The sequence below is a fragment of the Cavia porcellus genome, unplaced genomic scaffold, assembly GCF_034190915.1.
Source record: "Cavia porcellus strain 051 isolate PalLab524CR breed Dunkin Hartley unplaced genomic scaffold, mCavPor4.1 scaffold_289, whole genome shotgun sequence".
Taxonomy (NCBI): Eukaryota; Metazoa; Chordata; class Mammalia; order Rodentia; family Caviidae; genus Cavia; species Cavia porcellus.
Window position 1 is genome coordinate 67,037 of NW_026947772.1, and position 19,149 is coordinate 86,185.

Consider the following 19,149-nt stretch of genomic DNA (forward strand, 5'->3'; position numbering starts at 1 on the left):
AACTGCTCTTCTCTTTCTGATGTGGAGCTGTGGGATGCCCCCCTTCATTTGGCTAGCTAGATACAGTGCCACTTCATGCTTCTGCCTTTCCTGGCAGTGAAGATCTTTTTTTACCAGAGATAAGTCTGGTAAGTGTGCTTCACCAAATGTATAGATACCAGTGCAAGGATACAATGAATAAGAATATCAGGGAAACAGGGTATCATCAAAAAAAAAAAAAAAAAAACCAGTAAAGTTGCAGTGATTTACTCCAAAGAAATGGAATGAACCATTTCTCAATTCAGAATACTACTATAAAGAAACTTTATATACTACAAGAAACTTAGTGAGATACAAGACTATACAAAGAATGTAACAAAATGAGTAAAATAAGTTCAACAAAGAATTAAAAAATTCTTGAACTGAAAAATAGGAACTGAAGAACAGCAGAGAGCTTCAGTATAATGAAAGAATCAGTGTACTCAAAGATGGGTCCTTTGAAATTTTCTAATTGTAGGGGGAAAGGAATAGAAAATATTGAAGCAGTTATACAGGATTTCTGGGAGTTGCAGAAAGAAGATACAGAGGAGCAGAATGCTTATTTAAACAAATAACTGAAAACTTTCCAAATTTGTGATGTATACATCTAAACCCAAGATATACTTCCCAAGATACAATCCAAATCCAAGAGAAAATCCAAACCTGATTGAACATGAAGCCTACACTAAGACACATCATGACTGAACTGCCAAAAGTGAAAGACATCGCATTTTGACATCAGTGAGAAATGCAGCTTGTCACATACAGGGAAACCAGACCACCTGGATTTCTCAGCAGAAGCCTGGGAGCCCAGGAAGTGCAACCAAAGTACTAAAAGAATCGACAGCTCTTTTAATAATACACTATCTTACAAAGCTACTCTTTAAAATGGAGAGAAGAATAAGTGGTTTTCTGAAATAAAAGAGTTGTTCATATCAATACACTACCCTGTGTAAGGGAGTTCTTCAAATGTAATAACAAACATATAGTATAAGTAGTAACATAGCATGTGAAAGTGTATCTCACAGATGAAGGTACAGAGTCAAATTTAGTATAATTAATATTGCGGTGGTAGTTTGTAAGTTACCTGTAACACTAATATAAAAGTTAGACAAAAATGTTAGGGCTGTACCCACAAAAACTCAATAATAGATTCCTATACAAAATAATACATTCTGACCCAGGAAAATGATGTACGGGAATGTACAAGGAGATAAGACTTTCAGGTTTTTGTATATAATTGAAATTTAATTATTAGTAAAAATAGATGGCTTTAACTACTAAAAAATTCAAACAAGCCTCATGGTAACCATAGGGGAATTTGAGGCAGACGGAAAGTTAAAGGGTCTCAGTGAGGTTTCTGGCAAATAAAGTGTTACACCTCTGGTAGAGAGGGTCACCTCAGGTAGAGCTGATAAGGCCTGGCTTATTTCATGCCAAAGTTCAGTACTCTCTTTCATCCACGTCCAGTTAAACACAAAAAGGAACAAAGCCGGGAGGGGACATTATTATAAAAGAACAGTAGGTAAAATATACACTAACACCTAGACACACACACACACACACACATATATATATATAAATACATATTTTCTTACATTAAGACACTAAAACATATGAGTTTCTTTATTAACTTGGTTTTTGTTTTTGTGTGTGTGTGTGTGTTTTTGTACCTGGGGATCAAACTCCTGACCACACTTGCAAGGCAGGCACCTATTATTACTTTGTTCTTGAATGTCAGGCTTTGCTGTTAACCTACAACATAAGCCACTAGACAGGACAAAGGGGCCACATACATGTAGAAATGTACATAGTTTGTGCAGCATGGCTGCACAGAGGAGCTACATTGGGGTTACTCAGACAAAATCAACTAAAAATACAGGTAACTGGATGAAAGAGTGGGATATACACCCTGATGCCAAAATTAGTCTGAAACAAGAGATTTGCAGATCAAACAAAACATAGGCGTACGCCTTTACAGTGAGGCAGCCCACAGTGCTGCCACAGGCAAGGCCCCTCGCCTCTTCTCCCTTCTGCCACAGGACATTGTGACATTGCAGCCTGGGAACAGCTGTCACCTGAATATTCAGGAGTGAGTGACCAGGAGTCTGCTCTTTCTCCAGTGGACTGATAGTTGCTTTTTGTTTTGTTTTCCTTAATTTGTTGTGCATCTTGGCAGCTAACTGGAATCTCTAGCAACAGTAAGGTCAGGGACCACAGTGGCTGCCGCAAAGGGAATGAGTAGAACAGCACGATCTTTCTTGCCCTGTTCCAGCAATGTGAGAGAGGGGGATGTGGGATTTAAACAACCTTAAGCCATGGCGGGCAATGAGTGGGAAGTCAGCACTCCCCCAACCCTGCTCCCTCCTATTTTGGGAGCAGTGAGTTGGCCAACAACACTCCCTATGCCCTGCTCCCAGCTGCATGACAAGAGAGACTTGGCAGCAAGATGGAGCAGGAGGACACAATTGTGTGACACTGGGAGCAACCTCAGCCTGTGTTTGAGCCCCAGCAGCTGAGAGAGAGCTTCAGAGATAAACAAGGAGAGCTGCAAAGCTGAGCTGCAGAGGGATGCACAGAAAGTTGCTTATTTTTTTTCTACATTTTCTTTAAAAAAAATTTATAATATAGCAACTTGCTTTTTGTTTGTTACTTGCTAATCAAGATTTAAAAGTCTCATGTGATTGGCCAACTCTTAAACCTTACTGCAAGGGATGATAAATACAGTGTTATTATTGCAATTGTTTGCCATTGTGCTGGGCACCTTATAGTCCAGTGGAATTGTAATCTCATCTATGATACATAAATTTCTTAGTTCCTAAGTGAGCCTTAAAAATTATTTTCTTGCTAGATGTTTTACCTTTTCTCATTCACTATGAGATGAACAATTATCTTCTGGCATTCAAATTATCCCACTCTTATCTAGAAACTTGTTAATTTAAGTAATAATCACTATAAATTACTGTAGTATAAATTACATAGAGTATAAATTACATAGTATAAATTACTATGTGACTAAGCAAATTAGTGAAACAGTCTTTTATGAAAAAAACAAATCATGGTATGGTACAGTTCACTACATTTAAATTGGGCTAAATCATAAGTGAACTACATTAGAATGTTTTCTAATTTGTATGGTATTTGATTGTTTACAGGTTTGAGGAGAATGAAAATATATTTATTTTACTTCCTATCCCAACTTGTATAGTTCTAAAACTTTATGCACCAAGAGAATTAAATTAATCTTTACAAAGGGCTACTATCAGTATTTGGTGATTTACATACATTGATTTTCCCAGCATGTCTATGAGCTACAGTAGGTATATGTAGTGCGATTGAAAGATACTGTGAATGTTTACATTTTAAAAAATGTATTATGGTAAAAGACACCTTGTCTTTAATCCTCCTACCTGAACAAACATCCCAGCACCCTTGCCACTTTCTGAAATTGCTCTGAGAGTCCTTTTGTGTGACGGTTGTTAGTTGCCTTTTTTTTTTTTTTTTTTTTTCTTTTTCCTTTTTATCGGTACCAGGGATCAAACTCACAACTGCCTGCTTGCAAGGCAGGCCATTATGCCGCTGAGCTAAATCCCCAGCTCCTTAGTTGTCTATTGTAGCTGCCTCTAAACTGATTCAAAATGTTTACCTTTCATCATTTTGACAATATAGAAGAGCTGGAGGTTGAGCAGTGCTAGATCTAGTGAATAACATGGATGAGGACACACTGTGATGTTTTTAGAATCTACCTTGCTACTGAATGACAGTGTCTGCATTAACTGTATAGTATTTTTTAATCACATCTCATAAAGATAGGGGAGAAGACTTTCAGAACTGCTTCAGGAAACAGCAAGAATGATGAAATTAGTGTATTTGAAATCAGGGATACAATTTTGAGGGGGGTTAGTGGAAATGTATCTCATACTAAGTTTAAATTTAAATATTCACAGTATATTTTGATCATTCTGGATAAGTAGTCTGGTTTTACTATTACTTTTTTTTTTTTTCTTTTTTGGTACCAGGGACTGAACTCAAGACCTTGTACTTGCCAGGCAGGTATTTATGATGCTGAGCTAAACCTCCCCACCTCCTGCCCTTTTTAAATTATTAAAGAGAATAAAACCCAGGAAAATAAAACAATAAAAGCAATCAAAACAAACCAGTATAAGTGATACAGGATTTCCAAACCTTACAAAATCAACAATAGTTACCATAATGCCTCTTCCTGTCTTCAAAACAGCTGCAGATACCTTCGGACATAGTAAAAATCAAACAGAACAGAATAGAAACAATAAAAACAAAATAATAAATGCAAAAAAAGGACTTCAAAACAATCAACATAGTATATATTGCTATCCTTTAAATAGCTGCTCCTGCCATCAGATTTAACATAAAGAGAATAAGCCTAAAACAAACAGCAATGAAAATGATGTGGTTTCCAGGTAAGGGTCACTTCCTGGTGAAGCCTGGTTCTCTCTCTTTCTGCATTTTGCAAATGGCAGACTCGGGGAGAGAGACTTGGGTCTGGTTGTCCTGACTCTGGCAGTGGCCCATGCATGGCTCTGGTTTCCAGGCGGGGATCACCTCCTGGTGAGGCCTGGTTCTTGCTCCCCACAGTCCACAAATCAATAATCTATTTTATAGACTAGGACACTGATGACCAAACCACTGTGACTGGTCAGTGAAAAAACATCTAACTGGTAACGCTTGGAATTGATTCTAAACCCATCTGCCTCTCAACTAAATAAGTGGTTAAAAATCTCACTTTGTTACAACTTATGTATTCAAATGATGTAGCTAGTAGTACATCTTCAGAAAAACCTCAGTGAATTAAAATGAAAAATGAACTAACATTAATTCATTAAAATTCAGAACAAATTTCCAACCCCTAAATATTAAAAATGAACAAAGCCAAGAATGGACAACTATATGAAATAAATGTCTTGAAGATTTATTGTAACTGACCCAAGATTTCATGGAAATAGTACCAAAAAAGGACAGTGTACTTCCCGATGCAGTAAAAATTTAAACAAATTTACCTTTTTGAGTTTATGATATAGTTCAGAAAGATGAAAGAAATCTTTAAGAAAAGACAATGTCCTGGAACATACGTAGTAAAATAGAATTGTTAGAGGCTTCATGAAACTAATTCCTCATTAATTTGTTGGAGCTTTTATTAAGTAGAATAGTGGTATATGGAAACAAAGGTTTTGAAAATGTTTGTGCTCCTGTTGTTTTTCACCTAGTACCTATGTGTACTTCTATTACCAGATAACCTAGTTTATTTTCTTATTGCTGAGACAAAATACATCACCCCCCAAGTTAAGGGAAGAGTATATAGAGGTTTCTGTTCCCACACGGTAGAGGGGCCAGAGTTCATGGCAGTGAAAGACAGCAAAAGCAAGCGGGGGACGAGGATGAGAGGGAGACAAGCCTCTTTCTGTCCCTTGTATTGTATACAAGCTACCTGCCTTATGACAGGTGTAGCACTCACGTAATCCCAGCTTTGGACCATGAATCAATCACAAACTCTAGAAACCTGCCTCCATGACTGCATGAGGCTTTGGGAGCGGGGACATCTAGGCACAAACCATAACATCAGAGGTGAACTGCAATGTTGCATAGCAGAAAAACCACTTCCAACGTTTCTGACCTTCCCTTTTGTCTTCCTATGAAATAAGACAATAACATTAATCTGCCGTCTTCAGCAAAATATTATGATTAGATGGGAGAACATGTGGGTATTCTCCGACAAATACTAGACACTATCAGGATAACTTGCTTTCATGAGTGATCCAGGGAAAGGAAGTTGTAGTTTGTGAAGAGCTCCAATTGGCCTAAGAGCAATATGTTGTATACACTCCAGATTTCCTCCCCTGAGTTTGTCACCTCTGTGTTATCAACCTTTATAAATAGGTTTCTCCCTAATAAAATGGAAGATATTTTCATAAAGTTGTTGTGATTATTTAAAACCCATGGAGACAGTGTTATGATTAAATTAGTTAACAATTAAGTATTTAAAACAATACCCAAAACATGGTAAAAACTATAAATGATATTTATCATTGTTTTTGTATTTTGCTGACAATCTATTGAACTCATAAGATATTTACTTTCTGAAACAGTATAGCTTATTTTTCTCTTACTAATATAGTTTTTTAAAAGTTTATTAGTACATATTTGCAATTCATAGAGTTTAAAATCATCGTGAGGAGTGATTCCATATACATATTACAGCTTTTTTTCTCTTACGTTTATTAATTCTGTTTTTAATAAAAAGTGCTGTTGTAAGGTAATCTACTACTTAACAAAGACATGTTAAATATACTTTGAATTTTCCTAAAGGATAGAAAATTTTATGCTGTATTATTCCCTTTTATAGCTAAGCAGTGGTTGTCATATTGTTCCTAAACTGTGTTGTGCAATGAATGTGTTTTTGGCATAGAGGCTGCAAAATCTGGAGAAGTTTTTATTGATAATCCTAAGCAAAACAGTCAAAATTATTTCAGGTCCCCTGCAAGACAGAGGAAAATTGTTTTTTGGTGATTGCAACATTTTTTTCATATGCACGAAAAAAGGTAGACCGTTGTCACTGTGTGCACTCAAAAGCATTGTCATTACACTTTCATCTACTAGATGGAGAAATATTATCATTTGTTATTTCCATAAAACCGATGGGTTTTAAATAAATTTCTCCTACCTTGCATGAATTTATATAGATAAGCGTCACCATTTCTTATACATCAAAGTTTTATTTTTAAAAAGTTCTTATGAATTTAGAATGATTATTGTTTTTACAGCTATTTTTCTAGATAAATATTTCAATTTTAATTGGATTTTCAAATGTTATTTTCTGATTTTATAAAGCAATACTGCATAAAATATACAAGATTTAGAAAAGTAAATATATAAAAGTAAGAGTGCTGAGATACATAGTGATATATTTTTATGCTCTACTACAAAATTAGGTTTTATTTTATGAAGTATGTATCCTATGATTTAAATGTACATATCATTTCATTTTTCTAAAATAGAACATAAATGCACTTCCTGATTAGAATTGACTACATAAAGTCATCTAACCACTTCTCCATTGTTAAATATTTAGTTGGTTTCCTAACTGTGCATGCCTATGAAATATTTAAACTGGAGAAAAACATGTCTGCACCACTGGTAAGTTGCATCATCTAGTCTGCAATGTACACACAGAAAATAGACGACAAAAGAGTGGCTCTCCCTTCCCTGTTTGTTTGTCCCAGAGCCCTCCTTTGTTTATACGCAGTTCAGCCTTAATGCCATTTTCAGAAGCTTTATTTGCCTCACTTTTTTTGGGTTTGAATAAAACTTAAATATAAAATCCATCTGTGAAGCATATTGTACATTCACATGGAAGGCTAAAAACTTATTTTTAATTAAAACTTTATTCGGCACTCATGGTTCACTTGGTCCTGCTTTTATTATGAAACACTTCAGTCATCATCCTAAACACATATGTCTTGAACATTTCAAGATGCTCCTTGTTGTTCGTGCAGAGCTAGTTTCTTCGGGCTGTCAGCTCACTCACGGCCATATGCTCCAACTGTTCATTTTGCTTTTCTTTCTGGCATTTATAGAACCGACATCTTGTATGGAATGCAAGTCAGTTTTATTTCTTCCCTTTTATGAAGCTTGTCAGGAGGTAGAATCTCAAACTGGGAACACTGAATACTACACTGGCAGGTTAGTCATGCATGATTATGAAGGATGTGCCATCCTTAAATTCTTAATGTGTGTAAAGTGTGACAATAAACATATAGGTGACAGCTGAATTCTTACTACAATGAAGATAATACTGGTGGTATTGGAAGCGACATGTATGTACAAATTGCAACCTTATAATATTGATTATTAAACCAAATGCAAATTCTAGGTGGGAGATGGGGAAAGGAAGCACAAAAACCAGATCTGCCCTTTATTTTCAACTGCGCAGCATCTTGTTCTTACCTGAAAGTCTTTTTTATCCATACCATGCAACTGAACGTTGAGACTGTCATATCTCAAGGTAGGTACAGTCAGAGATGAACCAGTTTATACACTGATGTTTATATTAATTCTGAATTGGCAAAAGGAACAATAGCTAATGGCATGAAAAGTTTATTTTGCCTTTAACGAAAATTACCAGTCAAAATAGAATATGTACCTACTATAATGTAAAGTTCCCAATATCTGAATTTTTCACAGTTCTAGTTATACTTTGTTCTTTTAATTGTATTGACTAGAATACCTTCTAAATTTGACATATATTTCCTAATTGCCTTGAACATACTGAGTTTATTTTGCTCTTCAGCTTTAGTAAATTACAATTAAAAATAAAAATTGTACATGTGTAAGGTATACAGTGTGATGTTTTAATACTTGTGTACCTGGGAGGATTCTGGCTTAATAATATAAAGATCAGTTATTGTATCATTGAGGCAATGGGAGAATTTAGGTCTGCAATCACTGCCGCCTCCATGCTAGTACGTGTTAGTTTGATTGTTTTATTGCATTTTGGCTTTTTCTGGCTGACAATTGGCACATATTACTTCAGAATTTCTTTTTCCTCTTCAAATTTTGTAGTTATGTCACATGGTACACATGTAGCAAATTACCAATCTGATACAATATGATTTATGTATTTTTCTATCTTACATCAGCATAGGAGGTACAGTGTGATACAGTAAAGCCATGGATTTGGTCAAATCCATCTTATTTGAGTTCGACATGAGTTAGCTATAAAGTGCTGAATTAGACTGTGACTCTGTTTTGTCATCTGCAAAGGAAAATATAATGCTTAACTCCAGGACAGCTGTGTTGCACCACTGTGGTCATATTGTATGCTGAGGCCGTTTCATGTGGATTGGGAGAAGTAAACCTATATGCACTGTGCATATGTAAAATACAAATAATCCACAATACACACACTCCCACACCATGTAGTCCAGTGGCTGGCACATAGTAAGTGCCCAGGGAATATTGGTTACTATTAATCAATTAGCTATAATTATAAAGATTGTATTTATTCAAAATTCACTTTAATTATAAAAGTTTAGGCACCTTTATCCTTGGTAAGCAATACATGCTTCTGAGATTATTTTGAATAGAACAGGATATAGTTTAATTTACATGGCTTCAAAATTTGTGTAGGAAGTTTATAAAAACACAACTAAAGAAGAATAAAACAATTTAAAATCACCTTAAGACAATACTAAATAAAAAACTACTAAATAAAATACTACTAAATAAAAAACTTTTCCCCAATCTTGGGTCTCTCCTGTTGTAAAGAATATCCAAATATATTTATTTTCATTAATAGAATCTCTTTTGTGACCATACAGTGATTCCACTAGACATATATTCCAGCAACTTTATGACCCTGACTCTAACTCTAAATCCTTACCCTTAACCCTAACCACACTCTAATCCTTATTCTATCCTTGATCCTCACCGTACTTCTGATGTTCATCCTAATCCCTAGACCTACCACTCACACTCATACTAAAACTAAACCCGAAACATATCTGCAAATCATAACACTATAATTTATTCATAATCCCAAAAACTTAACACCAAACTCATCACCAACACTGACTTAACTCACACATGAACCCCAAGTGCAACCTTAACCCTAACCCCTATCTTAACCCAAAAGCCTAACCTAAAATAACCCTAATATTCTAACCTAACCCTAACCACGAACAACAAAGGTAACCTAAACCTGAATCCTGAACACTATGATGCTCTTAAAGCCTAACACTAACCCTAACCTTAATCCTCATTCTAACTCTTGAACTAACTCTAAACCCAACACTCACTCTTACCCTATCCCAAAACTCACCTGAATCCTTAAAATAACCCTGCCACTTACATCCTCAGCATCTGTCCCTAAAAACCTAACATTACATTTTCTCACACTCCAATAAAATTTTCTACACAACGTGCTTAGTGATGAAAATAATATGTGACATGACCACTAACCAAAACACTAGCACTAAAATTAGCAGGGAACAAAACCTAATACATCTAGCCCCAAGACTCACACATGATAAAGGACCCTAACTCTGAACTTAACATAAAAAATGTCAACCTAACCAGGTGCTAGTTTCCTAAACCAACCTGATGTGATAACCATTCAATCCTAATTCAAGGACATGCCCTGATGCTCACTCTAAAGCTAACCAGAGCCCTAGAATTCACACTGGCCCTCAGCTGAAACCTTCACCCAAAACGAATTTTAATCTATGGGCTGAGCCCCACAGCCGCTTCTTTAATACGAAGAAGGAGGGCCTGGTACTTCATGAGCTGTCTCTACCCAGGAGAAGATGGGGTCTACACAAAGACAATAGTGCAAGATACGTTGGGTTTGGGTGTTTCCCGTTTGGCAACTAGCAGGTTGGGAAGGGTCATCCATCAGTTGCAGGGGACATGGGAGAAGCAGGTAGGGGAGGGGAACACGAGGAAGTGACCTCACTTCCTTGACAACACGCCTAACAGAACCTAGAACTCTCGAGGCTGGTTCATTACAGTTACTGGTAGAGAGAGAACAGTCAGGACGATGTTTTCTTGCTGTTTCCCAAAACGCCTAGGCTCAGGCCACAAGAGTTGGTGGAAAGAGGGTCTTATTCGAAGGCTGAGAGGCTCAGGCAGTCGTCAGCCCCAGAGCCTGGAGCACACCGACCCCAGAACTCCCAAGATGATACAGGAGAGCACCCAACAGGTCAGAGTTAGCCGGGAGAGCCCAGAACCCTGCTTGCCCCTGTGGTGTGTGGGGCAGCGTGCGTGAGTGGGTGTGAAACCAGGGGACGCGTTTGGCAGCTGATCCACTTGGGGGCTGAGCTCTTTAGAGCGGCTAGTGTTTCCAAAGCCATTCTCGCTGCCACCTCAGGCCTCAAAGAAGTCCAGCCCAAAGCTGGAGGATGCTGGCAAGGTGAGGAGCATGGAGCCAGACATGCTGAAGAAGCTGGTGGACAACCTGGTGCCCGCCCATCTGCGCGGGTACCCATTCTTTGTGCCTGCCTTCCTGGCCATCTACAGGAGGTTCGCCACCCCGCGGCAGGTGCTGGATCTGCTGTTCCTCAGGTGTGCCCCACCTCCAAGTCAGGGGACCCTGGACCCTTGGGAGGCTCTTGGGGATGAACCCCCTGAACCGTTCTGTACCCTAATAATCACTGGGGAAAATAGTTTATTCAGAGGACTTCCATTCACGTGTTGTATTCAGGACCAAATAGGCTGATGCCCCAGAATGCATGACCAAGGTCTGGCTCTGGTTAGGGGGTGGAGCCCAGGGCTGTGGGGCTTCCCCAATCTGCCCCTTGAAGGAACTGTCTAGCTGGAGCCTCATTTTTCTAGGTTTCTGCCTAGAGGAATCCAGATCAGAGACCCCTAGGGGAGTCATGGCAGTACTGTCTTGAGATGGGGGCACAGCTGGCTGGGCTCACCCACAGCACAGATGTCTACAAGCACCTACTGTGTGCAGAACCTTTCCTGAGGCTTCCCTGTCATTCAGGGAGCAATGCCTACCAAACTCTCAACTTTCCCAGCCTCTTTTGCCATCCCACAATCACATGGTCCCCTAGACGTCTTGGGAGGGAAGGACAATGAGTCCTCAAAGGTCACGTTCTCCTGGTTCTTCCAGGTACCCCTCCTTCCTTCCGAACTCTGAAGAGGACCAGCAGAACAAGAGGTAAAAGGCCATTGGGCTAAGAGGGAGGGAAGAATCCTCTCTCCAAAGTGGGATGCATCGGAGGAACTGGGCTGTGGGAAAAACCAGGGTCACTCACTGTCCATTGATTTCCACTAGAGGGCCTGGATCAGAGGCTGGGCCTTGAGGAGGAGGGAGACAGCTGTGCTTGGGCTCTTGTGCATGAGGGCCTCAGGGGTGGGCAAGGAGCAGGTTCCAGTGAGGATGCACCTGTACACAGTCTGTTCCTAGCAAGGAGAACCCATGCCATCCCTGAGCAGCGAAGGTCATGCTGGTGCCATGCTGGGTGGAGGCTGCCCAGGAGGTGCGGGACACAGATCACTCACACCTGGTCCCTACACCTCTGCCCTCTGTGCCCAGCTGCTGGCTGGCAGGGTGTGCTCTGCTGAGCAGGGCTCCCCTCAGGCTGCATGACAGAGAGCCTAGGGCAGTGGGAGAAGTCAGGCCTTTGACTCTCCTGCCCCCCTGCTCCTAGGGCTCTGAGCTCCATCCTGGAGACTTGGCTGCTCCACTACCCAGGAGACTTTTGCCAGTGCCCAGACACGGCCAACCTCAAGCAGCTCGTGGCCTATGCACTCCTGAATCTTACAGACTCGGACATCATCCGGCATTTGTGCACACTCTCGGCTCAATTTAGAGTCCGCTAAGAGAGATCTCATCTCAGATGTGAGTAGGAGGCTGGGGTTAGTGACTGTGGGTGGTGGGAATGCAGGAAAGGTCATGCTGGTGCCACTAGGAGGAGTTTCCAGAGGCTGCTGCTAGCCAGGGGCAAAGCAAGAGAATGGGACCACCAATGGAGCTGGACAAGACATGGGATGGTGTCTTGCTGTCGGGGTCAGTGCCTGGGGCTTCTCTGGCAGGAAGTGGCCTATATGCCTTGGGAAAGGCACAAAGAAGAGCGATTCAGGAATTTTCTGTCCTGTCCCTCTCCTGCCACTGCTAGAGCCACAACTGTTTCCACAGCAGCGCCCACTGGAAGGGACCAGGATTGGAGCTAAGGGGGGATGGGGTGAACAGAGCTGGACAGGCAGAAACTGGCCAGCCTGACCTGAATCTCCCTCTCTCTCTCCTCTCTTATGGCTGATCATCGGTCTGCAGGACAATTCAGACCACCTCACCTTGGAGGACTCCAATTGCACATCTCCTTGCCTCACCTGGAAATGTTGCCTTTTGGATTTTTTCTGGTTTCATGTATCTGTAGTTATTTTCTGTAAACATTAATAAAATTTTATTGTAACATAAAATAGAACTGTCCCTCTATTTTAAATGCACATCTAGTAGAGCTAAGTCCTCACACTGTGCTGTGCTCCCAGAGGCTCTCTGCAGCAGCAGTCCCTGGCAGCTGAGCCCCGAGGTGAGGACTCACAGCACCTGCTGGAGGAAGGGACTGAGGAACTCCCGGGATTATGAGGATTCTTGAGTGCTGAAAGGGGCAAGAAGACAGGCAGGGCCTTGCCCACATGGCACAGGACTTGCTCTGCACTGGGCAAGCAGCACCCTGCCTCCCTGCAGAGCCCCTCTCTCTTGAGTGTCATCTTCCTGGCCTGTGGGGGGGACAGCAGTGCCCTCCCTTGCTCCGATGATAACACAGCAAAGGCCCTGGCATGTGGAGCTCCCAGAGGCCCCGAGGCCCAGTTGGGCCCACTCCAAGTGTGCAGTGCACACAGACAGACTGGAGGGGTTTAAGAAAGACCATGTTCAGGAGGGATTTGATTCTACAGAAGAGGTGCAGAGCCTCGGCTGTGCTCTGAGATGACCACAGAGCCCATCCACCTGCAGAAGCTGGCTTGTACCGGCAGAGGGGGTCTGAGGGAACTTCATTGAGAAGTCTGCAGGGAGGGCCCAGGAGAAATACCACAGAAGTGACCACTTACTCAACACCCTGCCACTACCATGCCAGGGCTCAAAACTAAAACTTTGCCCAGTTACCTGAGGACCTGGGCAACATCCCACCTCACTAAGACAGCAGGGACCTAGGGTGGTGCCGCACCAGGTCACAGGACAGGTGTGACCACACTATTCCCTGGGTGCATTGAGCCACTGCCCTCGCTGTGCAGCAGCACCCTGTGTTTCCTGAGCCCGGCCAGGGGACCTCTGAGTCACAGGCACAGAAGCGGTGCAGGAAAAGAGACACTGTTTCCAAGGATAATCCAGAAGAAATACTGGACTTCATCAGCTCCTAGTACACCTAAAACTCCTGACCCCTAGCAGGGCAGTGCCTACGTGGCACCTCTTCATGGGGCGTTATGGGAGCAGCTGCCTGTTGACTGCTGATGCTGAGGTGGCTTTTGCTAAAAGCTCTGTCCTTTCCCTGTGCCTACTGGACCTTGATGGGTAACTGAAATGGATGGAATTCCTAGTCTTTCTTTTGATTGTGTTTTGCTTGCTCTCCACCCTCGGGTCAGTGCATGCTCATCTGCATCACTTACATGTTTAGTCCATCATGGAAAGTCAGGAGACCTAACTGCACTCTTTCCTGCTCTCTGTGCTGTGGTTGCATCCTCTGCCCACTCGCCTCCATTTGAATCCAGCTCAGGGCCAGCTGCCACTACCTCTGAGGGAGTCTGACTTTCTGCAAGATGCATTTGCAGGCAGGAAGCCAGAAGCTGTGTGGGAGAGGGGATCCAGCACCTCTAGGCACAGCCTCTTCTGTAAGCAAGGGCTCATCCTGAGCTCAGTGTGGGGCCTGAGATGTGCCTTCTTGTCTTTGTTACTGTAGCCTATTCTCAGCTGCATGTCTTGCTTTGTACTGTTTTGCTGTTGTTGTTTTGGGGTGTTGGTTGTTGGTTTGTTTAGAATTCATTTTGTTTAACTCTACTCAAAAATAGAATTAAATGTCAAAATTCACTGTACAGTTGTTTTCATGAATTAGTCTCCAATTATACCAGGTAATTCTTCATCTCTTTATCTTTTTTCCTAAGTAGGTATATTTCTTCTTTCAGTTTCAGATTTCACTGCAGTGCTTTGCAATAACTTTCTTAGTTTCTTGCTTTACTTTTTTGGCTGAGCTCTATTGGAGCTACAGTTGATTTTCATGTTACTCCCTAAGCTAGGAAAGCATAGCATTTGAATCCAGCAGCAAAGCGTGCTGCTCACATGAGCAATGCATTGGCGTGGGGCCTTTTTGGGGTCAGACTTCTGAGTTTGAGGACCAGTTTGCTTCCATTGTGATAGCACCTGAGCAAATCCTGTCACCTCTGGGTCCTTTTCTTCATTAGTATGGTATTTAACATCTTTGAGTGGTGTGGATAACCAAATGAGAAAACGGATGTGGAAATGCTCTTTCATAAAATAAATGTGAGGGTTTCTTAAAATTACCGATGTTATTAGTCTTCCTACACTTCTCATTCTAGTCAAATTCATGCTTCCTGACACAGCTTCCTGTTTTGTGATTTATTCCTTTAAGAAGGAAGTATTTCAGTAAACAGTGAGCTCATCATCTGGGGACAAACGATGGCTTTGAGGTATTTCAAGTTCTTTGGTTGGAAATGGTGGAAATGAACAAGTGTGGCCAACAAGAGACAAGAGTGCTCAGTGGTACCTGCAGTCCCTGTGGCCCAGGAGGTCATCAGCCCCCAGCTTGGGGGATGGGCAAGCATAGGGCTCATCATCCTGCTCTCCAGGGAGACCTAATCAGAGGGGCTCTGTAATGAACTGAGGAGGAACTGAGGCAATGCACTAGCATAGGCAGCTCTGGGATTCTCTTCATCATATACAAGTGACTCTAAAACCTATGCACAGCCAACACTGAGTGATGGTCCAAAGCTTTCATATTCTATTGGGAGACAATATACAAAAGTGTTAGGAGGAATTATTTTCCCCTTTAACTGAAAGTTATAGTTTTAATATAGGATCACAGTATAAAGTGTGACATTTCAACTTTTTGAGATTGGATTTTGAAATATGAAATTAAACTCTTCTGCAATTTAAGTCTCTATAATTTATATTTATATATAATCTTTCAGTTTTCCCCATTTTCATCCTGGAGAAAAAGAGAAATTACTGTCTTTTTACTTATGGCCTGAAGTCTAGAGAGACACTCATTCTAGGTTAATGGCAAACTGACCCTGCTCTGGCCTGTCCCCAGCAGCTCCCACTCCTCTGATGGATGTGAACTCTCACACCCAGAGGCAGAGCTGTAAGTCTCATGTGTTAAACTGAGTGCTTCTGTTCTCCAAGATGAACTGAAAATCACTTTAAAAAATATGTCTCTGTGGTATTTTTAAGAGCAGTATTTGTTTTTAAATACCATCCATTCACAGTCTAAAGCAGCTCCTTAATTTTATTATTGCTCATGGCAAATGACTTGAGTGAAGTGTACACTTTTAAGTAAGTGTACTCAAGGACACTAGAAAACTGAAATTGTTCTATGTACTTTTAAATGAAGTTTCCAATAATCCCTACGAGAATAATTATTGGGTGGGTTAGTAGATGTCCAACTCTAGTCATCATCAATTGAATTAACCTTATAGAGAAGGTAGAGTCAGAATGTCAGAATCACCAGTTATTGGGTGAACTCCACTTGGAAAAATCTCAGGATGAGAATTTATTCCTCCAGACATCTCAAGTCACTAATCAAACATGTCAAGTAGGGCCAGAAATTTAGCTTATCAGCAAAGTACCTGCCTGGTAAGTGCAAGGTTCTGAGTTTAATTCCTGGTAAAAAAAACAAAAAACAAAAAACACCTTAGTTTACATTGAGGCCAGTGACAGTCTATGGGGGAACCTAATTTCCCACAGGTAACTTGAAAGACTTCCTTAACTTTGCCTGTGGCTGAGACACAATACGTCCAACATAAGGGGGGGGGGGAATTCAATTTGGTCATGTTTAAGGAGATTCAGTCCGGGGTCAGTTGGTTCCAGAGAGGAGCATCATGGCCACAGGCAAAATGGAGCAAAAAATTTGTTAGTTCATGGTAGTGAACCAGTAAAACAAGAAAACAGTGCCAGAGAGAGCAGGGAACATGGTGAATAGATAACAGCAGCTACAGTGGCTCTCTGAGATAGCCAGCTTACATTCCAGGAATGGTGTGGTGTGGGTAGTCCTAAGCAGGGGGAGATATACCCTGCTGATCCAGGAACGAACTAAGCTGAGAGAAACCAATTGGAAATGAAATCCCAGTGCTACGACTGGAACAGCTAAAGTCTCAATGATGCCACTGGAAATTTTTCCTCTGGAACCTGTGTTTTGAATTCCCTGCCCCTGCTGCATCTGAATAGGCAGAGCAGGGATAGAGATGCCAGAGCTCTGAGTACGGGAATTGGTGAACTGAATTGAGAGCAGATATGGTGGGGAGCCCTGCATCAACCTGCGGTGAGTGAGAGGACCCTTCCATAGACAAAGAGGCTCCAACATATGACATTCTGGGACCAGGCATACTAGCTGGAACAGGGCACTGCAGTGACTTCAGTCACATATTCCCCTCCCAAGTGGGATTGGTGGGGAGCGCTTGACCTGGGTGATGCATGGACTAAGACCCAGTAGGCTAGCCCAAACCTGGTTCCTGCAACTCGCAGTGCACCCTAATGGAGTGAAGCCTCCAGCAGTTTGACTGACCTGGAGAGGCAGGCCCAGCATAGGCTGCTCTGGTCTGTGTCTCACTAGTACACTGCAGTGGGCGCGAACACCTAGTCAGCATAATTCAAACAAACTGTAACTGACAAAGAAAGAAATTGGGCCTCCTATATACTCCTGTATGGAGGGAACAAAAATTATAAGAAGAGGAGGCAATAAGAAAGGGTCCTCGGTCCCCAATCCTGAGAACACTGATCCAGGAAAGGTAAAAGCAAAGGAGAATGAGGACAGAAAACATGCAATATCAAGCATGGCACCAATAGACATAAAGCAATATCTCTGGGATCTCATAGATGAGTTAAAAAGTGAAATATTTAACCAAGTAAAGCAAGACATAAGTAGAATAGTTAAAGAAATGCTAAGCACCTCCCAAGAAAAAGCAGAAGGTGGGATGGAAGAACAGAAAAAAAAAAGGGGAGAGTTGTATGATGGAGAAAATAGAGAAAACATAGAAGCATGAAGCAGGTTCAAAGAGATTACCAGGAAACTAAAAACTCTATTGAAACCTGGCATAACAGCTTGAAAGAAACTAAGGATAGATTATCTGAACTGGAGGACAGATTTGTAATGTGGGAGCATGAAAGGAAAAACTTCTTAAAAATAACAAGGAAGCAAGCAGTGACAATACAAAGGCTAGAAGATGATAAGAGGATCTACAACTTAAGGATTAAGAATGTAAAGGAAGAAGCAGGGATAGAAACAAATGAACTGCAAAGGCTATTCACAGAAATAAAGAGAACTTCCCAAATATAGGAAAAGGTAAAGATGCTCTGATGTGTGAGGCATACAGAACCTCAATACCTACAATCCAAACAGAGCTACACCCAGGCATATAATAATCAAAATTCCAGAAATCCAATATAAGAACAGAATATTAAAAGCTGTCAGAGACAAGAAACAGATCACTTACAAGGGAACACCCATCAGAATTACAGCAGACTTCTCGGCACAAATCATCAAATCACGAAGAGCATGGGGGAAAATAATTCAAGCTTTGAAAGACAATAATCTCCAGTCAATATTGATATATCCTGCACAACAGTCCCTATAAATTAATGGAGAACCAAAGTGCTTCCAGGATAAAGAGAAACTAGGGGAATTGGCAACCAGCAACTCAACTCTACAGAGAATACTGCAAGACATTCTAAAACAGATAAGTACCAAGATTCCAGAAACAGTGGCAGAGAGGCCATATTTAATGGAGCAGAAAGCAAAATGAAGAAGACAAACTGACAACTAATGACAGAAAAAGAACTCAACAGAAATGAGGCAGAGAAGGTTGGATATAATTTATAATATAGATAGCCTAGATACACTAAATTAGGGGAAAACAGAGAGAATTGCAGGCAGAGTGGATCAAGAGATAGGGTCCACCGAAGGCTCTTTATCGGAAGTACAATTAGCCTGAAGGTTATATGGACCAAAATAAAATATGAGAAAATGGAACTTGATGTAATAGGGAATCAGAGCATAATAGGGGTAACTAGACCAATATGTATGGATAGGTTGAACAGACAGGTCTTAATAAATGAAGAAATATAACTAGAAATCCAGCCCAGGAGTGAGAAAGTTCAGAAACACTTAGGTAAATAGCAGGTTATCATCCCCCCCAGTACAAAACCATGAGTGTTGGGGATACCCAGAAATACATAGTTTATTTTGGGGGAGTAAAGGGGAAACATAGTCATCAAAAAAAAAAAAAACCAACAGAAGATATAGCTAATAGTGTATCAGAAATTAAAACCCCTATTACTTGCACCACTCTGCTTGGTTGGAACTTGTTTCATCCTAGTTTGTACACAAGCACTGGATCTGAGGGCACAGACAGCTGTCCATAGCA

General features: G+C 41.0%; 1 protein-coding gene across 1 annotated transcript; it reads left to right on the forward strand.

Moving 5' to 3' along the window:
* The first annotated feature begins 7,346 nt into the window (after positions 1-7,346).
* On the forward strand, positions 7,347-12,983 carry LOC134475157 (ral guanine nucleotide dissociation stimulator-like). The gene is made up of 5 exons (XM_063244554.1): positions 7,347-10,750; positions 10,919-11,112; positions 11,669-11,716; positions 12,210-12,400; positions 12,833-12,983. The coding sequence occupies exons 1-4, from the start codon at positions 10,589-10,591 to the stop codon at positions 12,379-12,381; spliced, it is 576 nt and encodes a 191-aa protein (XP_063100624.1). The 5' UTR covers positions 7,347-10,588; the 3' UTR covers positions 12,382-12,400; positions 12,833-12,983.
* The last annotated feature ends 6,166 nt before the right edge of the window (positions 12,984-19,149 follow it).

Bases quoted from the DNA above. Each gene is read 5' to 3' on its own strand.
- LOC134475157 (XM_063244554.1), top strand. From the start codon at position 10,589: ATGTTTTCTTGCTGTTTCCCAAAACGCCTAGGCTCAGGCCACAAGAGT. The intron at 11,113-11,668 runs GTGTGCCCCACC...TGGTTCTTCCAG, and splicing joins CTGGATCTGCTGTTCCTCAG to GTACCCCTCCTTCCTTCCGA. The intron at 11,717-12,209 runs GTAAAAGGCCAT...CCCTGCTCCTAG, and splicing joins GAGGACCAGCAGAACAAGAG to GGCTCTGAGCTCCATCCTGG.